This window comes from Myotis lucifugus, unplaced genomic scaffold (genome assembly GCF_000147115.1).
Source record: "Myotis lucifugus unplaced genomic scaffold, Myoluc2.0 scaffold_46, whole genome shotgun sequence".
NCBI lineage: Eukaryota > Metazoa > Chordata > Mammalia > Chiroptera > Vespertilionidae > Myotis > Myotis lucifugus.
Window position 1 is genome coordinate 706,394 of NW_005871094.1, and position 20,208 is coordinate 726,601.

The following is a 20,208-nucleotide window of genomic DNA, read 5'->3' on the forward strand; positions in this document are numbered from 1 at the left end:
TTATATTTTTGAGATTTTTTTTAAACCCTCAGAAACACATGTATGCCAATCTAGAAAAATCAAATATTTTATTCTAGACTTTTCTCTTTCCTTCCCCCCTTAGCCATTCCTCTGGGTATTCTAGTTGTGCGTGGAGACTGTGACTTGGAGACTTGCCGTATGTACATAGATCGCCTGCAGGAGGTGAGTGGCTATAGTCAGGTATACATTTTGCTCAGTGTTTCATTTGTGTAAACAGTTCCCAGCCATCTTCATTTGTTTCTGAAATGATGCACGTGGGGAGGAAATGGAAATGTGGCGGCCTTGTCTTTTAATCACACACCACGGGTTTTCCTGCTCAGGTGGCGAAATGGCAAAGGATCGATTGGGTTAACTATAGGGTGGTGTTGTTCTCCTGTGATCCACACCGTAGCTTGGAACCGTAGCCAGACTACATCCCTGTAATTTTGAGCTCTGCAGAATTTCAAAGGGCACTCATAAATAATGAAAGAAAACAGAGGTTTGGGCTTATTTAATGTTTTGTCTCTAGCAGAGACTTTTGTCAGAGACAGATTTTTTTTTTAAAAAAAAGTAAATTGTACAGGAAAGAAAAACTTTCTATATTTCATAGAAACTTGTGTCAGAACACAAAAGAATAATCTATTTTTTTCTCAATCTGGTCTTACCATAGAGAAAGATTGATTATTGCCTCCTACACATACACTGACTGGGGAGAAAGAGAGAGAAAGAGATCTCATGTGTGACCTTCCCATGAACTTAAACTGCACCCGCAAAGCCAGGAGCCCCAGCCCCCTCACTGCAGTGATCATTGGTTACTTTTATAAAGCTTTGAGGGGAGTAGTCACTTCCTTTATTTTACAAATGGTAAAGAGCATAAAAGCTCCTTCTTTATCATTGTTTCTTGATTAAAGATGCACATTAGAATCAGTTGTTTTGGATGTGGTCTAGACATTTATATTTTTAAAGCTATCGGGTGATTCTCATAGGTACCCCCAAATTAGCAACTCTCTTTCAGACAACACATTATGCATACATAAATGTCACAAATAAAGAAGATATACAGTGTTTAAAATTCTATCAAGTTGAAGCCACTTCGCTTTAAACATTGGATTTTATTTCTCTTGAAATAAATTCAGGTAGGAGGCATAAAGTAATGTGAAAAATTATTAATTTTTCTCTTCAGCATTGTTAAGGATAGAGAAATTGTGAGTGCAAAATATTTTGGGATACATGCTACATTTTGAATACTGATAAGGGGGAGAGAAGAAAAGTCAACAAATTTTATACTTGTTACTTCCTTGGCTATTTTTTTTTTATCAAGGATAACTTTAACATGTTAAAATTTGTGAACTTTTTGGCATGTGACTCAGGTCCAAATCAATATTTCAGGGACACTGCATCTCATTTTTCAAAATAATGTTTGTATTTTATTGTGGAACCACACTCAATAAATCTGCAATCGAAAGTTAATCATAAATGCTACTAAATGTTTTTTTTCCTTAACACTTGAGTAACAAGATTTCACAGTAGCTAAAATACATAACTGTTGAAAATCAACTTATTGCCATGTTCATTACACCAATATTCCACAAGAAGTGGGATTCAAAAAAAAGGGGGGGGAAAGAGTGAAGTCATAGAGGCAACATTTTAAAACTACCTTGGGCACAGAGAGAAAGTTGATGAATCCTAGTGGGAAGCAGGTATGAGAACAAAGTTACCCAGGATTGCTGACATCTGTGAATAGAAGCAATACACTCATTAACAAAGAAGCCTGCGGGACATGACGATGGCGACAACTTAGTTATACAACTTTATAAAGGGAGCCAGGCTCTCAGAATCTGCCAGTAAAACCTCATTAATTTCAACCCTGTGAATTTGCTCTCCGTGTTAATGCGGAGGAGCTCCGGCGATTTTCTCTTTGCGGTCTGTGAAAACCCGTGTTTGCCAAGCAACTTATCGGTATAAACACAATTACCAGGACAGTATGTATTTGGTCTAAGATAAATAAATTCTTTCTGAGTGCTTCAAGGGGGACTTTTAGAAGCTTTCTTCACAAGCCAAAAGATCAGCTGCAAATTAAACACGACCCCACTTACTAGAACAAAGTTGCTGTCTTTTACTTTTGGTCTTCTTGTTCCTTGGAATTGTAATATATCAGTCACCTGTAAACACTGTTTAAAAGTTTCTATAGCCGAATGGCCTTTCTTCTCTCAGCCCAGCTTGGTGTGCTTTTATTATTTTTGGCATTGTCTTCTTTGTTTAACCTTGAGGAGTTTGGGTGGGTTAGATACTTTCCAGATGACTTGAATAATATTAAATTGGGAGTTCAGGGGGTAGAGTTGTAGCAGCAGCTTATTCAAACTATATTTTTTCCATTTTCTCACTAGGACCTGCAATCAGTTTCTTCTGGCTCCCACAGAGTTCATTACCAGGTAACACATACTTGACTCTCCCTGCTTCTTGCCTTTTGGCCCAAAGAAGTTGAACGTCTCATTTGGATTAGAGTCCACATCTTCCCTAGAGAGAGGGTTTACGCTGAGAACCTAGTGAAGTTGGCATTGTGATTCCTTAGCCTTTTTTTGGTTTTGGACATTCTTCGTCTCGCTCAAATTGGGGCTGTGGTTTTTCTCCCAGGTCATTTAGAAAAGACTGTATAATGAAGGGGTTTCTCAGTGCCAAATGCTAGAAAACTCAACTCTAACTTGACAGGGCAGGAGTCTATTGATTCACATCAGCGAAGAGTTCAGATCAAGGGTGGATTTCACGTGCCATTTGGCCATGTTTCATGTGTCCTTTTTCTGCTGGTCGTTTGGCTCTGTTCTTCTTTTCTGTGGACTTCACCTCTGACTAGATGTTTCCCTGGTCCAAGATGACAGATGTTAGCAACCAGGGCTGTACAATTCTCCTTTACTCCCAGGCAAGTGAATTCTCTGCCTCCCTCAACCATCAGGCAAACATTCTAAAATGCAATCTGATTAGCCCATTCTGGCCTTTTGGACAGGATCCAATGAACCCGGCCTCTCTCTAATGACCTGCGTCCAGTCCATGCAGAACACTCAGATGTCCTCGCCTAAACAGTCTTTGTGTGCTCAGTTTCCTCCAGCCCTTTCCCACCTCTACTGTCCTGCACAGGCCTGCCCGGCCATCCTCTTCCCATTAGATTTCTCAGGCAGGACTCAGATCCCAGTGCACAGTGTCACCTGAACTGCGAGGGCCCATGAACTTGCCGCTGGGAGGGGGGTGTGGGAGTCAGAGCATGCCAGTGACTCCCTCCAAATAACTCCTCTCCTATGCCCTTCTGCATCCACTTGGAGGAGGGGTTTAAATATGTCTAAACTTGTAAATCCGGATTAGCACCTCCCTGGAGGTTTTGGTGTCTATTTTGCTATACCTAAAACTTTCAGTTTAGCATCCTTTTGCATAAACAACAGAACAACATTTCCTACAACCCTATACCTGTAGCCTCTAGGAAGCTTCCTTCCCTTGCAAATGGACACCCTGTACCCTCAGCAAGGCAGCCTAATTTACCCTGAAACTGGCTGACACAGACAATAGTATGGTGAAGGCCTGGGGAGTGGGGTATGGGCACGAAGGGATCAATACGGAAAAAGGGAGACATGTAATACTTTCAATGATAAAGATAAATAAATACAAAAGATATTTTTTTTTTTAAAAAAAGAAGAGTCATGGAAACTGATGAGCAGCAGGAAAACTGGAATTAAGGAGAAGGTGGTGTTATGATAGGAAAAGAGTGAAACGTATTTCAAAGAAGAAGGAAGTAATGAAATGTGTCAAATGCTGTGGAGAGGCTGAGATGATGCAGACCGATTTGTCTGTTTTTCTGAGGATGCATATACAATACATGGACTAGAGGTGCTATTAGTTTTATGCAGAAAGTGACAAAACCCACCGGCAGGCAATGTAATACTAAATCTTTTGTTTCCTAATGCAGAAGCCCATCATATCAGAATCTCTGTCTCAGTGGGAGTTAGAGGGTGACGTAGGAGAAGCCAGTCAGAAACGTGGACCACAAAAAGCCTTACATGCTTTTAAACAAACTTTCTTGTATGAGGTGGCACGAAATATGCGTGGAGAACTAACTGTGATCGAACGAATAAATGCCAGCAAGTCTAAAAACTTGAGAAATTCCTCTCAGCTCACTGATTTGCAGGTGGGATTTTAGCTGGCTATTTTCTAAGGCTAGAGGGAACTCAAGAAAAACCCAGCATTCAGAAAGGAGTACAAGAGCCCACGACACCTTGTTAGTGGTGGTTTCTAGTCATTTGAGCATCGTGGTTTCTTCCTTTCCCAAATTCATGGTGAATTGCCAACAAAGCACTAAGGCTCAGAAGTGACACCTTGTATTAACCTAACAAGGCATGATGGGTTGTACAAGAGTGTGTTGGATATTTATAGCCTGCTCAAAATTCCAGCTGACACCGTCTCTCAGGGCAAAACACGAAGGCCCCTCCATCTGAATGGAATCTCATGTAACCCGTAACCGATAATTTAGACAAGCACAGTGCATTGTGTTCACAGATGCTCCTGAGGTTGGCAGATAATCTAGAATTTATAAAGAAATTAGACCTTGCCTCCCTGTTTGATATAGATGCTTTTTGAGCTAATTTTTTCTCTGTTCCCTCTTGGTCTTCGTTATATCCCTTGTTAACCCTAAGTCCTAAAGTTGGTAAGAAGTGAAGCAAATTCAACCGTTCCAGTGATTCTCAGCTAGGGGAGGTTTTCCCCCTCATACAGGCAGTTTGGCAATTTGGACATTTTTGTGTGTCATTATTAGGGGAGGAGGTGCTACTGAATTCTGTTGAGTAGAAGCCAGAGATGCTGCTAAACATCTTATAATGTATGGGGCAGTCCCCTACAAAAAGGCGTATCCAGCCCTAAATGTCAATAGTGAGGAACGTAAAAAATCTGGAGTCATTCTGATGAGCCTCAGGACATGACTAGGTCCCACAGGCAGATGTCAGTCCTAGTTGAGGAAAGGCAGGGAAAGAGAAAGAGGAGCAGGAAGAGAAAATAATGAAGGAAATAGAGGCATCTGGATATGGGAAGGCAGAATAAGCAGAGAACCAGGAGCAGTGGAACCAGCCACAATTTGTTTTTGTTTTTTTTTGTAGACAATCAGTTTCTCCATTTCCCCAGCATAAGACTCATGAAATACTAATGTGGTTGGCACACAAAAGTGTGCTTTCCAGAATGTTATGAGCTAATAATTTGATATTTTAATGAATCTCATAGGATTTTGTAGTAGGTTCAAAAAGGGATCTATCTAGTTTTTATTTTTTTCTTTAAGAATGAATTTACTTAAAACTAACACTAGAATGGTTGGAATATGTAAAGGTAGATATAACATTTTTGAAAAGGATTTGTATCCTTTGGAGATGTCTCTTATTTCCATAGGGAAAAAATCTTCGTCAGTTGGTCAGATCTGAGTCCACATCCAGTTGCTCGTCCTCTGACCTCCTTTTTATGTTTTCCTGCACACCTACCCGAGCTTCCTCTGTGGGATAGGTTTGTGTTGTATTTCAGCAGAACTCTGTCTAGTCCTAGGCAAACAGTATTGGCCCACAAATATTTCATTTATTTATCTTGTCCTTATTCATCTCTTTCTGTTCTTTGAAATCTCTTGCTCTTTAATTTGTTTTCTGGATTTTAGAAGAGTCTTTCAATGGATGGGTTGAAATAAGTTTAAGGGAGTCATTCTGGGAATTAGTTTATCTTGAAGGATAGGAGTAAAGGATTTTGTAGAATGTTCCTTTGGGCTAGATCAAAGCTGTCAGAAATGGATGGTAGAAGGAATTAGAATAAGACTTGCCTGAGGCCAGGTCTGTTTGCTTTTGCTGGTACAATGAAGGCTATACTGCTGCTAATACACACACACACACACACACACACACACACACACACACACACACAGGAGTTGTTAATGGAGGACTTTCTCACACACAAAAAGGGCTCTTGAAAATATTAGAATCACTCTCATTCCCATCTCCTACTACACCATAACTATTTATTCATCTTTCAACACTGGTTTTGGAAATAGGCATCCCATTTCTGTATTCTTCTGCAAGAGTTGTGGGTGGTAAAGAGTTTTGAAAGACCATAATAATTGTAAGTATATTAATGAGCATTTCAGTACATAAACACGTATTTCTAACCACCCCTGATGGACCCATTCACCAAGGATAAAGAGACATTGCTATATAACATGGTGATGAAACTAGAGGGGACAATGACTAAATAGATGGGTTGAGCACAAGAGATGCCAAGGCAGGCAGAAGGAAAATTTGGATAGGCAAACAGGAGAGAAATTTGAAAGTAAAGTAATTATTAACTGGACATTATTAAACAAAAGCAGGGATTCCCAATGCAAAGGGACTGCTGATTTGTTTCTGCTTATGTCTTCCCTGCATTTTATGAAAGAAAATGAATTTCATTCACAGTGAAGGTATAGTTAAATGCTGGGTGAATATTGCTTAATTGGATAATCTACTAGAGTGTGTAGAGGGACTGCTGTGCCTTCATTAAATTATGCGTGTATCAGCTATGAGTAATTGAATCTAAATTAAGGGCAAGTTTGGCATATGCATGCCAAATAGTGGTTTAGATAATTTCCTTACCAATTACATATAATTCATGCCAGTTGACTTAAATATATATGTAAAAGAAATAGGTTTGCTTTGTGCATATGACTCTATTTTTAACATGAGAAAGTATTTTCTGTTAGCATTTTCAAAAGAGAAAATTTACATATCTGGATTTTTGAAATGGGCAGTACTTCTTAATATTATTTGTCTATAGAGCATGACGTTTTAGAGGATTAATACATTTAAAGTAGAAAGGAGCATGGTATGTCCAAGGTTACCTGATTCTGCCTACGTTATAAGGCAATGACAGTTACATCCATCTAAATCACACCATTTATGTGAAGAAAAATAACAAACCAAAAAATGAGCATTGATTATGCAATGTGAGAGGACTGAAGAAACTGGAAGCCCTAAATTAGCCCCCAAAGCTATTGATGTGATAGGGGCACAGCTCAGGTAATGATGTGAATACCTCCTGAAATGTAGCTACGTTCACACAAGCACACTTCTTAAGTGTCTGCAGGCAGGTTCATATTTTTAAGCTTGTTTATTTTTTTATGGTTCTATCAGAAATTATGTGTGTACATTCACAAAGCAAACATACTTCCAACCATTCTTGTTTAGTGACATAGACTTTGCCATGTTCACTCAAGCTGGTCCATGAAATCAAGGTCTGCCCTGGGACCAAAGTTTGACCTCTTGTAAGGGGCTGTTTTGTTTTTTCTCACGCCCCCTTTCCTGTTCAAGGCTGATTCATGGTTCATACTACACTGCTGGCTACTCTCCTGTTGCCCCTGTGAATCAGGACATATTATTGCAAGGGCCGCACAGGAAGAATAGTAGGGTAGATGGTAGGATGGTTATATAGGGGCTAGATTATGCACCTTATTAACGACACAGTGAATATGGATTTAGAATAAGCATAAGAATATGGATTAAAATCAACCCACTAAATTAGACTGTAGCCTAATATTTCTAAATGAACTCTAGCAGTGGCCAACTAACTATACAACCAAGTGAGATGATTTTGTGAATTCTAGTAATTTTTCTCATACATATTCTGCTGGGGGACATTCCCCAAATATGAGAGTATTCAGTAGATCAAATAACAGAAAAGGACTGATAAGTCTAAATTTTATTTAATATAGAACCATCAAGGAATACAGAGGAACAATGTTTATGGAAAAATTCTCTGAATAAAAAAAGGGAGTATACTGTCAGTATACTGCAGATTTGAAAAAAGGAAAAAATGAGTACCAGTTCCTAAAATGTTATTCACTGAGTAATTGACAGCTTGTTGAAATTGCCTTTTAATGCCAGACAGTGAGAATGAGTCAGGGCAGAAGCTGTAGGTGGAGGTCTTAAAGTAGAAGGAGTTATAAAGGAAAAGCAAGAATCAGCAGCTTCTGCTCTACTTGACATCATGACAACTGGCCTCTGTATAAGTGGAGTGTATGATTTAGGATTGTACCACTTGGCACATCTTAGCTATACATCAGTGTCAGGGCTATTTGAAAACTTCTGCCCCCACCATAGGTTGTGAAAGGAAAGACTTTCTTAAATGTGAGTTGAGCCTTCCATGAGCTTCCCGATGAAGTCTTCTGCTATTTCCATTACCAGACTCCAATTCTTTGGGCAGCTGACTCAAAAACCCTTTCCTCAAAATCGGTGACTTTTGACAATAGTTAGGAAATAAATTAAAATCACAATGGCCATCCCTGTGGAAAAGAAGTTGCAATCTGATAAATTAGACATACAGCAACTCCAAAAGTTGGAGCAAGAAAGGAACTTGGAGGATACAGATGGCCCACAGTGCATTAGACACCCTCTGAAGAGTTGGCCAATGCTTTGTTCTCGTTCATGACCTTGCACTATATTAGCTTTAATAACTACACATTGAAGAGATTGGTCATAATTATGTTATAGGAATAAAATAATGGATAGTTGTGTGACAACTGACAACCCAGATCAGCAAATGAAAAATGGGGAATACTATTGAATGGGGCAAGGTCAGTAAAATAAACTGTTCTGAAAATTAATGCTGTTGGTGATGCAAGATATTCAACCTTGAAGACAATATCCTGTATTTAAGACCATTGTGTAGTTGTTAATTCTGTGAAAAGAGGCATTGAATTTCTGATTAAGACAAGTCCTGCAAACACCAAATCAATAATGGCATGATTTCAGCCTTTGTTTGATGTCACTCTTTTCTGTGTCCACTTACATGAATCTGTCCTGTTTCTTTTCTTTGAAATCCAAAAACTGATAACAAATGCATTTATGGATAAAGCAGTGTAGTGTTGATATAGCACCATCTGAAAGATCTGCTCTGAAATGTGGCTGATGAGCTCCCCTTGTGTTTAAAGGTCAAAATTGCTTTAGGTAAAATAATGTCATCCCAGCTGCCCCAGTATCTGCATGTTGACATGTACTAGCCAATAGGTTAAGAATTTATTTATTTTTAATTGAATTTATTGGGGTGATATTGGTTAATAAAAATTATATAGGTTTCAGGTGTACAGTTCTACAATACATCATCTGTGTATGGTATTGTGTGTTCACCACCCCAGGTCAAGTCTCCTTCCATTATTACTATTTATCCCCCCTTTTACCCTCCTCTTCCTCCTCCCACTTCCTTTCTCTCTGGTGGTCACCATACTGTTGTCTGTGTCTATGATTTTTTTCTTCTTTGCTTAATCGCTTCACTTATTTCACACAACCTCCCTCCCCTCTGACAACTGTGAGTCTGTTCTTTGTATCTATGAGTCTGTTTCTATTTTGTTTGTTATTTTGTTCATTAGATTCCACATATAAGTGAAATTACAGGGTATTTGTCCTTCTTTGACTGGCTTATTCTCTTAGCATAATACTCTCCAGGTAATGAGTTAAGCATTTCACATGCCATTTCATTTACTCCTCAAAAGAACTCTTTTCAGTAGATACTATGGTAGCCATTTCACAAATGAAGCATCCAAGGCACAGAATGGGTAAGAAACTTGCCTAAAATCTTAGTTAGTAGGTGATGGAGCCAGGGATGTCACGTGCTCACAGTTAGTGCTCTTGGCCATCAGAGTTCCATGCCTCTGGGCTTGCTACTTAACTGAGGCTACATCATCTACAGTCTATGACATTGTTTTTTTCTTCCCATTTATCCATCTGTCTCTCCTATGATACTTAAATACTACTTCAAGGACAAGAACATTTTTGTCATCTCAATTCTTAGTCTTCTGATTTCATCCTACAAAATGTTAAGTTTTCCAAAGTAGAACTTCCTTACTAAAGTAACTTTTTACTCAGTTTTTCAACTCAGATGAAATACAACAATCTCAGCACCCACCAGATTTCCCTTCTCTTCTCCCTCAGATATCTTAGATGAAGTCCCAGCATCTGGGTGTGCTTAGTGGCCAGACTTTTTTGTGTCTTCGAGTGTGTTGGTATATTGTGTGAGTGTGTTTTCTATTTTGTCAGTCTGCTACATTAAAGTATCATTTTAACACCGATTTCAGGAAAATCTCCAACCTTAGGGTCCTAATGCAAGTGAGATCCTTCCATCTGCATATATGTGTGTGGCTACACTAGTTCTAATGGAAGTTTTTGTTGAGGAAAAAAAGAGAAAATCTTGTTGAGGTTTCACTGTTTTTCTGTATCTTCTTATAACACTTAAAATTTTAAAATCACTAATTTAATTGCATTGCATTATGAATATTCCCTATTTGGGGTGGATAGTACATTTTTCCTTTGGAATTCAAATGACTTTCAACATAGGACCTCATTATGTTAGTAATTGTCTCATTAAGAGTTTTTTGTTTGTTTGTTTTTTTAAAATATATTTTATTGATTTTTTACAGAGAGGAAGGGAGAGAGATAGAGAGTTAGAAACATCGATGAGAGAGAAACATCGATCAGCTGCTTCCTGCACATCTCCTACTAGGGATGTGCCCGCAACCCAGGTACATGCCCTGGGACCTTTCAGTCCGCAGGCTGACGCTCTATCCACTGAGCCAAACCGGTTTCGGCTGTTTGTTTGTTTTTAACAAGGTTGAAAAAAGGCAGGAGAGGATGCAAACCTAGTTCAGGGAAGCCATTTCAGAGAAGTTAGGGCTGTACTTGTGCTTCTATAGCAGTGATTGCGAACCTATGACACGCGTGTCAGAGGTGACACGCAAACTCATTTTTTTGGTTGAGTTTTCTTTGTTAAATGGCATTTAAATATATAAAATAAATATCGAAAATATAAGTCTTTGTTTTACTATGGTTGCAGATATCAAAAAATTTCTATATGTGACACGGCACCAGAGTTAAGTTAGGGTTTTTCAAAATGCTCACACGCTGAGCTCAAAAGGTTCGCCATCACTGTTCTATAGCCATTTTCTAAGATTTCAATTTAATCTTCAGGTGATGGGGAGAGTGTCCAAATATTTTTCAATAATTTTTTTCCATAAAAATTCTGTGCCTTAAATTGATGAAGTATTGTTTAACTTCAATTATTAAGACAATCCAACTCTCCATATAAATAGGCTTTCCTCTTGTCTGTTTTTGGTGTTTTTAAATAAACATCAGAAGAACTTACAGTGCCTTACTTAAAGGACTGAAACACATTTGGAAGGGACCATGGATAGGAATAAGCAACAAGTTCATTGCATCCCTCTGTTTAGGAATTAGCCTGAATCTAACCCACAACCAAGAGAATAGCTCCAAAGCTCAGAGGGCCTCCATTATTTGATGCTGTAATCACCAGTAATTTTGTAATAATTCCTATTCTTGTGTGTCTGAATATTGTTAAGGCTTTTTACTGATTAAAATCTTCTTATTTTATTGAATTGTCTCTGACCTAAATGTTTGATTATTAAATTAATAGCTTTTTAACCTTTGGAGGGTTTAGTAATCTATAGAAAATAGTGGTTCCTCTACTCAGTAAAATGCACATACACATAGACACCCCGAATTTAGCATAAAATCATGAGGGAGTTCAAGGATTGTTGGACCTATTTAAGAGTCTATTGGAACCTGTTTGAAGTGATTTGAAGAGCTCTGTGGCAACCAGTGTGTTTTCACAGAGCAAGCTTATGAAATTCTCTTTAAACCAAATTCCTTTAAGGAAATTGATTGATATCAAATGCTTCATGGATTGAGGTGAGACTAAATAAATGACAAGAAAATAAGCAAAATAAACAAAGAAAAGTCAGGCACTTGCATAAAATTCTCCAGGCACAGATGCTCTCACATAAAGAGGTATATAATGATATCAGTATTGCTTTATCAGCCTGTGGGTAAGCAAGTTATGTGGCTGAGACAATATATCAATCTGCATTTTATTACATTAGACTAAATAATATCCAACATTTTCTAATTTGAATATTCTAGCAGAATATTTCTAATTTGAATATTCTTTAGAAATGATAAATCAAGTATTTCTGTATTCTTTCAGAGAGGATTTTAACCTAGGGAAATTAGGATATTTTTTCATGGTGGTCTTGGTAGCACATTCCACATCAAAATTCAGACAATATCCTTGGTGTTCAAGTTCTTTTATTCCTAGAGAAGACAGCCATATTTGTTTAAGATGTTTATTCACTTTCATAGTTGCCTCTAAATATTTTAAGTACCTTAGAAATTTCTTGATTTATGATTATATTTCTCACCAAACCGAGACATGTTGGTAACATTAAGAACCTTAAGTTTCTGAAAAACAAGATAGTGCATATGTCAAAATATAATTTTCAAAATGTTGAACATAATTCTCATATAAATAGTTATTGAGCACATGTCAAGATTTTATTTAGCTTAATCAACAGGGTGACAAAGCCAGTCCAAAAAAGAGGAATATGTATTTATCTCTGTATCCATAGCCATATCAATTCTACTCATATAAATATAAATTTTGGTACCAGTCCTCAGTGAGACCAAATTTCTTCTATCAATTATTTAATATGAATCCATTCATATTAAAAACTCCATATACCCCAGCTTTTTAACAATAAAATGTATCCCTTTTGTTCTGGTAACGTTAGGTCTATTGTTCTAAGCCTTTAGCATACAGACTCACCTTGTAAAAGACTGATGGGTTCTACCTCCAGAGATTCTCTTTGTAGGGAAAATTTTATATCTACGTGGAGAACACAGATATAAATGACAGCCAGTTTCTCAGCATCACAAAGGAAAGAAATTCCTTAAAGGAAGTAAATGTCCCACGTTCTATCATTTATGAATGCTGAATGGAATAATTGAAAACCTCTTAGAAATTTTATGTGGGAATTGTTTTAAAAAGTTCTATGTGAAATGATTTATTTCAAAGCAGAGACCTTGCTTCTAATAAATATATACTAGAGGCCTTCCTTCCCCCGGCTGCCGGCACCGGCTTCCCTCCTGCACCTGGGACCCAGGCTTCCATTCAGCCCCTGGCAGACACCCAGGACCCAGGCTTCCCTCGCAGCCCCGGCTTTGTCCAGAAGGTTGTCTGGAAAGTCATCCAGAAGGATGTTTGATCTAATTAGCAATTATGCTTTTAATATATACTAGTGGCCTGGTGCACAAAATTTGTGCATGGGGGGGCGGTGTCCCTCAGCCTGGCCTGCACCCTCTCCAATCTGGGACCCCACAGGGATCGGGCCTAAACCGGGAGTTAGACATCCCTCTCGCAATCCATGACCACTGGCTCCTAACCGCTCACCTGCCTGCCTGCCTGCTCGCCCCCAACTTCCCCCACTGCTGACCTGCTCACCCCCGACTGCCTCCCCCACCACCGGCCTGATCAACCCCCAACTGCCCTCCCCTCCTGGCCTGATCGCCCCTAACCACCTCTGCCTTGGCACCGCCACCATGATTTTTGTCCTGAAGGGTGTCTGGAAGGTCTCCCAATCTAATTAGCATATTACCCTTTTGCAGTATAGATGATTTGGTCTTGCACTAGCATTTTGTTTAGGACAGGTTGCTCGCTCTGCTCTTAGACATAGGTGATGTGTCAGAATGTAGAGTGAGGGAAGCCCCTCAGGTCGTTCAAATGGAGCCATAGGATGTGTGTGTCTCTTTCCAGGACCAAGAAACCTCCTTCCCCAGGGCACTCTCAGCTCAGAGACTCTCCCCACGGTGGTGCTTTCTAGATGGTGAGTGTTCCTGTATTTCATGGAGGGGTGGGGGTTGGGGAAGCTGCAGGGCAAGGCATCCATTGATGGATTGGCCTTCAGTTTTCCAAAAGATTATTCAGAAACCCTTCATGTGGTTCCTCGATGATGTGGACTTGCTGATGTTGTAACACCTCTCTGAAGTCACTTTCCTCAAAGCCAGCTGGTTAACTCTGGCTGAACTTCGCAGCATCAGGTTGCTCAAGCTGCATTTCCCTTCATCGCTCTCACCCCCGCTCTCACCCTCGCTTCCTGGAAAGAGTTGAGTGCCTCCCTTACACTGAGGCCAGTAGATAGGTTCAGTAACCTTGGGATAGGTACCAGCACGTATGACTCTTGCATATTTTGGAGCTTTTATATCATTTTCACCAAATCATCACTTCAGTGTGATGCATAAGATTTTATCGAAGCATAGAAAATTTCAGTTGTGTTCATACCTGCCCTGCTGATCATGACATTGAATGCATAATAGGTCAGTTATTTCTGATTGGTCAATGAGTCCATTTTCCACTGCAAGCATCTCTCAATCCCTCAATGCTTCTCAATTCTATTTTTCTATTCAGTTACCTGTATTGAAGTCCATTCCTGCTTATATGCTTCCCAGTGTATCTACCACCCAGTGTCTCTCTAGTTTACGTGGTTTTCATCACAGACCCCTCTTTGTTTATCTGTGAATGCATCCGAGAGGATATAACTGTGGATAGGAGTATGACAGGATGTGAGATGTCTGATCAGGATCACGAAGATGAGCACTTGTATCTATCTGAAATCTAAGCCATATAAGTCATGACCTAGCTTTCCATTGATGGCTTGTCAACTGCCTCTGAAGGTAAATCACGCTGCTCTTCCTCCAGCTCTTCTATTCCTGATGATGAGAAACACAATCATTTTTCCCCTGAATCTGCAGAGGAATGACTTATATTTAATAAAATTATGGAAATGTATATGAATTGTTCTACAGATAGTCTGTTCTATATACAGTCTTTCCTAAAATTACAATCAATGTTTAAATAAACATTGTTTCTAATAAAACTATTTATAGAGTGAAACTAATATGGGGATTAAGACCATTATCCACAATTGGTTAAACAGAACAGAGTAGAGAAAGTACTTCTCAGGCGGATTCTCCTCTCCTGTTGCTTTTAGGGGGCAGGGGCCGTGACAGTTTTGTTTCTTAGCTCATTTGGAGGAAAGCTTCTCCTTAAGTATTTATGGTTTTCAAATGATTGTTTGCATTTTGAGTTTTCCCCTCTAGTACTATGCAGAAAATCTATTTATAATATTTGGACTCTGGTAGACAGATTTAAGGAAGGAGAAACATAATTCTTAAATGTTAAGAATAATCAGAATACTTTTTGAAAACCCAAGTTTGTAAGACTTTTTTCCTCAAGCCACAGCTGCAGCCCAGTCCCTTTTAAAAATGCTTAAATTATATGTATATAATTTAATTTATATATATAATAATTTATATATATATATGTATTAGTATTATCGTTATTGCTGTTTTAATCTTCTTCAGACATAGCTTAGGGACTCAGTTTTAAGGTGAAAAAATGCTGGATGTGGTTTTTGGCTCTGCTTCTTCAAGATCTTTTTCAAAATGAGAACCACTTTCTTGGGAAGTCTGGCTACTGAGAGTTTTGTGGGTTTTTTCTAGGCTTTATTTACTTAATAAACACACGTGGAGTCCCAGCTCTGGAGACATAAAGAATAAATGACAGACCTTTAAAGAGGCAGATACCTTAGTCTCATCATTATCTGTGAAGATAGTTCCTATAAGAAGTGTAAACAAAATGTTAGTGTGCATAGAAATGGAAGCAATGAATTCTGTCCGTGGTTAGGGACGACAGGACTAAGGGAGGGCTCACAGAGGAGGTACCATCTCACTTGCTCCTTAAAAGGCAAGTAAGATTTTGACAGGCAGGTGTAATGGGGAAGGCAGGGCCTTCTAACAGCAGAGGTGAGGAAGTCCTGCGTTTTTCCTAATAGACTTAGGGACCGGTCACCAGTCCCTAAACTGGAATGGAAGGTTTCTGATTGATGTGGTAGAACCGAAGGTTAGAAATTTAGTGCCAGATCACAGGACACTCTGAATGCCATATCCTTTTTTCTTTTTTTCTAGCAACTTCTGCTGATCGCTTTTATCGAATAGACAGATCTCAGGTACGTTTTCTTGAGCCTGCTTGTGAAAGTGAAAAATTCCCTAGTAAATATGCTTTATTGGCATCTAATCTGATAAACTTTTCTAACAAAAACGCGGAAACACACATTTTGGAATTAAAATCTGTGGCCTAAGCCCTGAGCTGCTGTCTTGTGTTTTGTGATCTGTGGACTGGAGATGATATGGCTTGACCTTTTAAATGAGTACAGAAAATAGCTAGACTTGTAAGTATCATCGCCAGCCTGCACTTCAGATCCTTACCTACACTGCTACTTATAAATACTGCTTCCTAGTCAAAACAGATGCCTTTGAAAAGTTGACACCTCAAATTTAAGACCTCAGATATACTGGTATATCTAGGCTACTTAGTTTCAACTCCTCACCTCTCAGAGTTCCGTAATCAGAAAATAAAATGTTTATGCCTAATGACAACATGTTCCCACTGTCCAAATTCTCCTGCAAAAAGAAAGGACAGTGTGGAATCCAGTCATAACACCTAGTTAACGATGCCATTTAGCCTTGACCAGATCCTGGGGGGAGGAAGTCCACTCATGCTGGACCAAGTTCATTGCGGATGTCACTTCTTTGGTAGTATTTGGGCATCTCTGGTTATACCTAACAAGATCCTGGTCAACTAGGAACCCAAACCAAGAGGGATTCACCTCTCTCCCTCCCCAGCCTCTTGCTATGATGTTGCTTCAGGGAGGGACGTCCACTGGTCAGGCCTCTGAACATTGACTGTGGTCATTTAATTAGTCACAGAATTTCATTATTCCTCAAGTCCTAGAAGCTTTCTTCTCGTTACCCTTCGGATGATGGATTCGAGCATCCTGTCAGTCCTCTGACAGACTTCTTTTTCTTCCTTAGGAACATTTGCACTTTGTGATGGAGATTTCTCAAGATGAGGTTTTTATTCTGGACCCAGACATGGCCTTGTCACAGCAGGCAGGGACACCGCCAGGAATGCCTGACCTGGTGGTGGAGCAAGCCTCAGGGTGAGTAGGCGGCTCCGTTGACATTGTGATGATGAGACTGGCCACAGGTACAATCATATTTATTTTATATTTAAGTACAAACAGTGTCTTGTTTGGCTTTGGCATTGACATTTCTAATGATGTCAAACTATTTTAAAATACAATAGTCCCCTTCTTATCCATGGGGGATATGATTCAAGAACCCCGCTCCCCCAGTGGGTGCCTGAAACTGTGTTTAGTATCAAACCCTATATAGTAGTCTTTTTCCTATACATACATACATACCTATGATACAGTTTGATTTATAAATTAGGCATAATAAGAGATTAGAAATAATACCTAGTAATAAAATAGAACAATTGTAATGATATACTGCCCTCCACCAGTAACTGAGATTTCATCAGACTACTGAGAATGGCATGACATTTAAAACCTAAGAATTATTTATCTCTGGTAACTAAAATCACATAAAGTGAGACCACAGATAACTTGGGGCTACTCTACTGGTTTCTTGTTGTGTTTCATCGGAGTGTTGTACAGCTGGATTCACTATAAGTCTGACTTATGAATGGTTGTGTGGAAGGACACTTTCCCACCAAGGTTTGTCTGAGCCTTCTTTACCCACCACATCCACACTTCCTACCAAACTAGAAAGCACTAGCACTTGCATTTGTGCATCTATAGCTGTGAGGCCTGTGTTAGCCAAATAAACATTGACACAGGTGATTTGACAATTATTTTTCTCCTCTTCCACGTCCTCCTTCTTCTTTGCTATATCCAGGCATCCTGAGGCATTGAGATTGTATAACAATAACTGTCACATGCCAAGCAGTTATTATGTGCCACGTACTGTGCTAAATGCCTTTCTTATATCCCTGCCACCACTTCATAGTGACTTAATAATCTTAAGTCATCTGTATTTGTTTCCTCATCTGTATCATGAAAATAATGACACCTACTCATAGAATTGTTCTAAGATTAAAGTAATTGATACATGTGGAATATTTAGAATAGTTCCTGCACTTAATAGATACTCATTAAACATTATTTTATTCAAATCATTGTCATCATTTCACAATGACTCTGTAATTTGCTACTATTATGTCCTAAGTCCATAAATAAGAAAATTGATGATTAGAGGGTTCTGTAACTTTCCAAGTATTGCACAGAAAATAAATGGAAAAATTGAGATGTAGTCACAGGTTTTCTGATGTCAGAACCCATGAATTTAACCATGACATTGAACCACCAAAATGATATTGATATTTCTAGGTTATTTCAACAATTTAAAATATTTATTTAGAGCTTTTTTTATGTGCCATATCCTAGTGTAAGCACTTGGGAACAAGGATGCCAAAATTAAAATAGACAAAAATCTTTGCCCTTTGTGAAGTCTAGTGAACTTGAGTGGTTTACTGGTTAAAATAAGGATTTCCTTGGCAAGCACACACACACTCACACATGCACCCAGGTAGCATATACAAAGTGTACACACATACCTATACAGTACAAACATAGATACTCATTTGAGTTACCCTTATGCCTATTTACCCCTCTTCACTTGCTGCTATTTCTAAGTATCTCCAACTCTGCCAGGGCCAGCTCATGTCCGTGATGTGGACCAAGTGTGTAGGCATCAAGAGAAGACAGAAATTGTAGGATGGAACAGATATATAGCTGTGCTTAGGAAGCCAGAGTTAGTGATACCAAAGCTATCCAAGTGTGAAGGTAAAGCTGACAGGCACAAAGGGTGGTAACCCTGGGAGTTCCGGAAGGTGATGGAGAGGACCCTCTTTGTGGCCCATGGACTATAAATCAAGCCTATTAGTTGTGGGGAAAACAAGTGAAGTGCTGAGTCCTACCCCAGATGCAGTAGGTACTAGACTCGCAGCCGTGGGCAAACTACGGCCCGCGGGCCGGATCCGGCCCGTTTGAAATGAATAAAACTAAAAAAAAAAGACCGTACCCTTTTATGTAATGATGTTTACTTTGAATTTATATTAGTTCACACAAACACTCCATCCATGCTTTTGTTCTGGCCCTCCGGTCCAGTTTAAGAACCCATTGTGGCCCTCGAGTCAAAAAGTTTGCCCACCCCTGGGACTCTAGCTGTCCTCCCACCTTGCCCGAACTGGGCATACGATGACTCACATCCCTTTGATCTAATCCATCCTTGATCTCATAAGAGTAAATCCATTCTGCCAAGCTCACCTTAGTCTTCGACCTGTTGGTCATTCTCTCCATGTCCAATCATGGCCAAAAGAAATGGCTTGTCTTGGTTAGAACTCTATTAACTCTAGCTTGTAAATAACACAACCTGAACATCCCCAAGTACTTGAATCAGTCCCTTTCTTTTTCTCATCAGGGGCCCCCATGGGACATAAACCAGGAACAGTGGAGCAGGGAAGAGGATGGGCTTTGTTATTTTCTTATCCGTATTTCAGTATCAGGCTTCTTTACTTCTTTTATGTTACATTTTAAATGATTTATCTTGAAATTCAGTTTTCTCGCCTATAAGGAGGTCAGAATTATACAAATGGTTCATGATGGTTGAGAAAATTAAATGAAACAATAAACGTGAAGTGCCTAGTAAATGCCCAATAGAGATGGATTTCCCTTTTCACATTTAGAGACAAGAATCATCTTGAGAAAGTGTAGGTAAGTCCTGTGGCTGACTTTGCTTACCTGTCTGGTGCCCTTCTCCCTCCCAGGATGTCAGACTGGTGGAATCCTTCGCTACGGAGACGCATGCTGAGCGACAGCGGTCTGGGAATGATAACTCCGCGTTTCGAGGACTCCGATATGAAAGATCTCAGCCACTCCCATGCGCTACAGTAAGAGTTTTCTCTCTGTTCTTTACCTGTGTGCCACTGTGACTCCTGGGAGAGGATTGGGTGGGATGGGAAGTCTACTCTTTTCAGGGGTGTTCATTCTGTCTCACGACTGTGTCACCTGTGATTTGACATTTTATTCACTTTAAAAAAGTAACATTGTGCCTAAAACATGGTAGATATGCAACAAACCCGGATGCCCTTTGCCTGGTATCTCGCACTCAGTTTTGTACGTTGAGAGCTTGGCTAGCTCCTAATGCCAGAGGAGATTATTTATTTGTTTATCTTTATTATTGAAAGTATTGCAGATGTCCCCTTTTCCCCACATTGAACCTCTCCTCCCCACTTCGCCCCCTCCCAGGCCTTTACCGAACTATTGTCTGTGTCCATGGGTTATGCATATATGCATGTAAGTTGTTTGATTAATGTCTTCCTGTTCCCCCACCCCCCACTCTTCCAAGAACCTTCAGTCTATTGCATGCTTCCATGTCTCTGAATCTATTTAGTTCCTCAGTTTAT

At 39.4% G+C, this 20,208-nt stretch overlaps 1 protein-coding gene across 3 annotated transcripts in view; it reads left to right on the forward strand.

Moving 5' to 3' along the window:
- Window positions 1-20,208, forward strand: part of DGKI (diacylglycerol kinase iota) — a 383,824-nt gene that overhangs the window by 306,504 nt on the left and 57,112 nt on the right. The window contains exons 22-27 of one of the 3 annotated variants that reach the window (XM_023753493.1): window positions 104-183; window positions 2,388-2,432; window positions 13,636-13,705; window positions 15,846-15,886; window positions 16,752-16,879; window positions 19,570-19,692. In XM_023753493.1, the coding sequence (XP_023609261.1) occupies window positions 104-183; window positions 2,388-2,432; window positions 13,636-13,705; window positions 15,846-15,886; window positions 16,752-16,879; window positions 19,570-19,692 (487 nt within the window). The remainder of the gene's footprint in view (window positions 1-103; window positions 184-2,387; window positions 2,433-13,635; window positions 13,706-15,845; window positions 15,887-16,751; window positions 16,880-19,569; window positions 19,693-20,208) is intronic. The other 2 variants (XM_023753494.1, XM_023753495.1) reach the window with 2 other exon arrangements.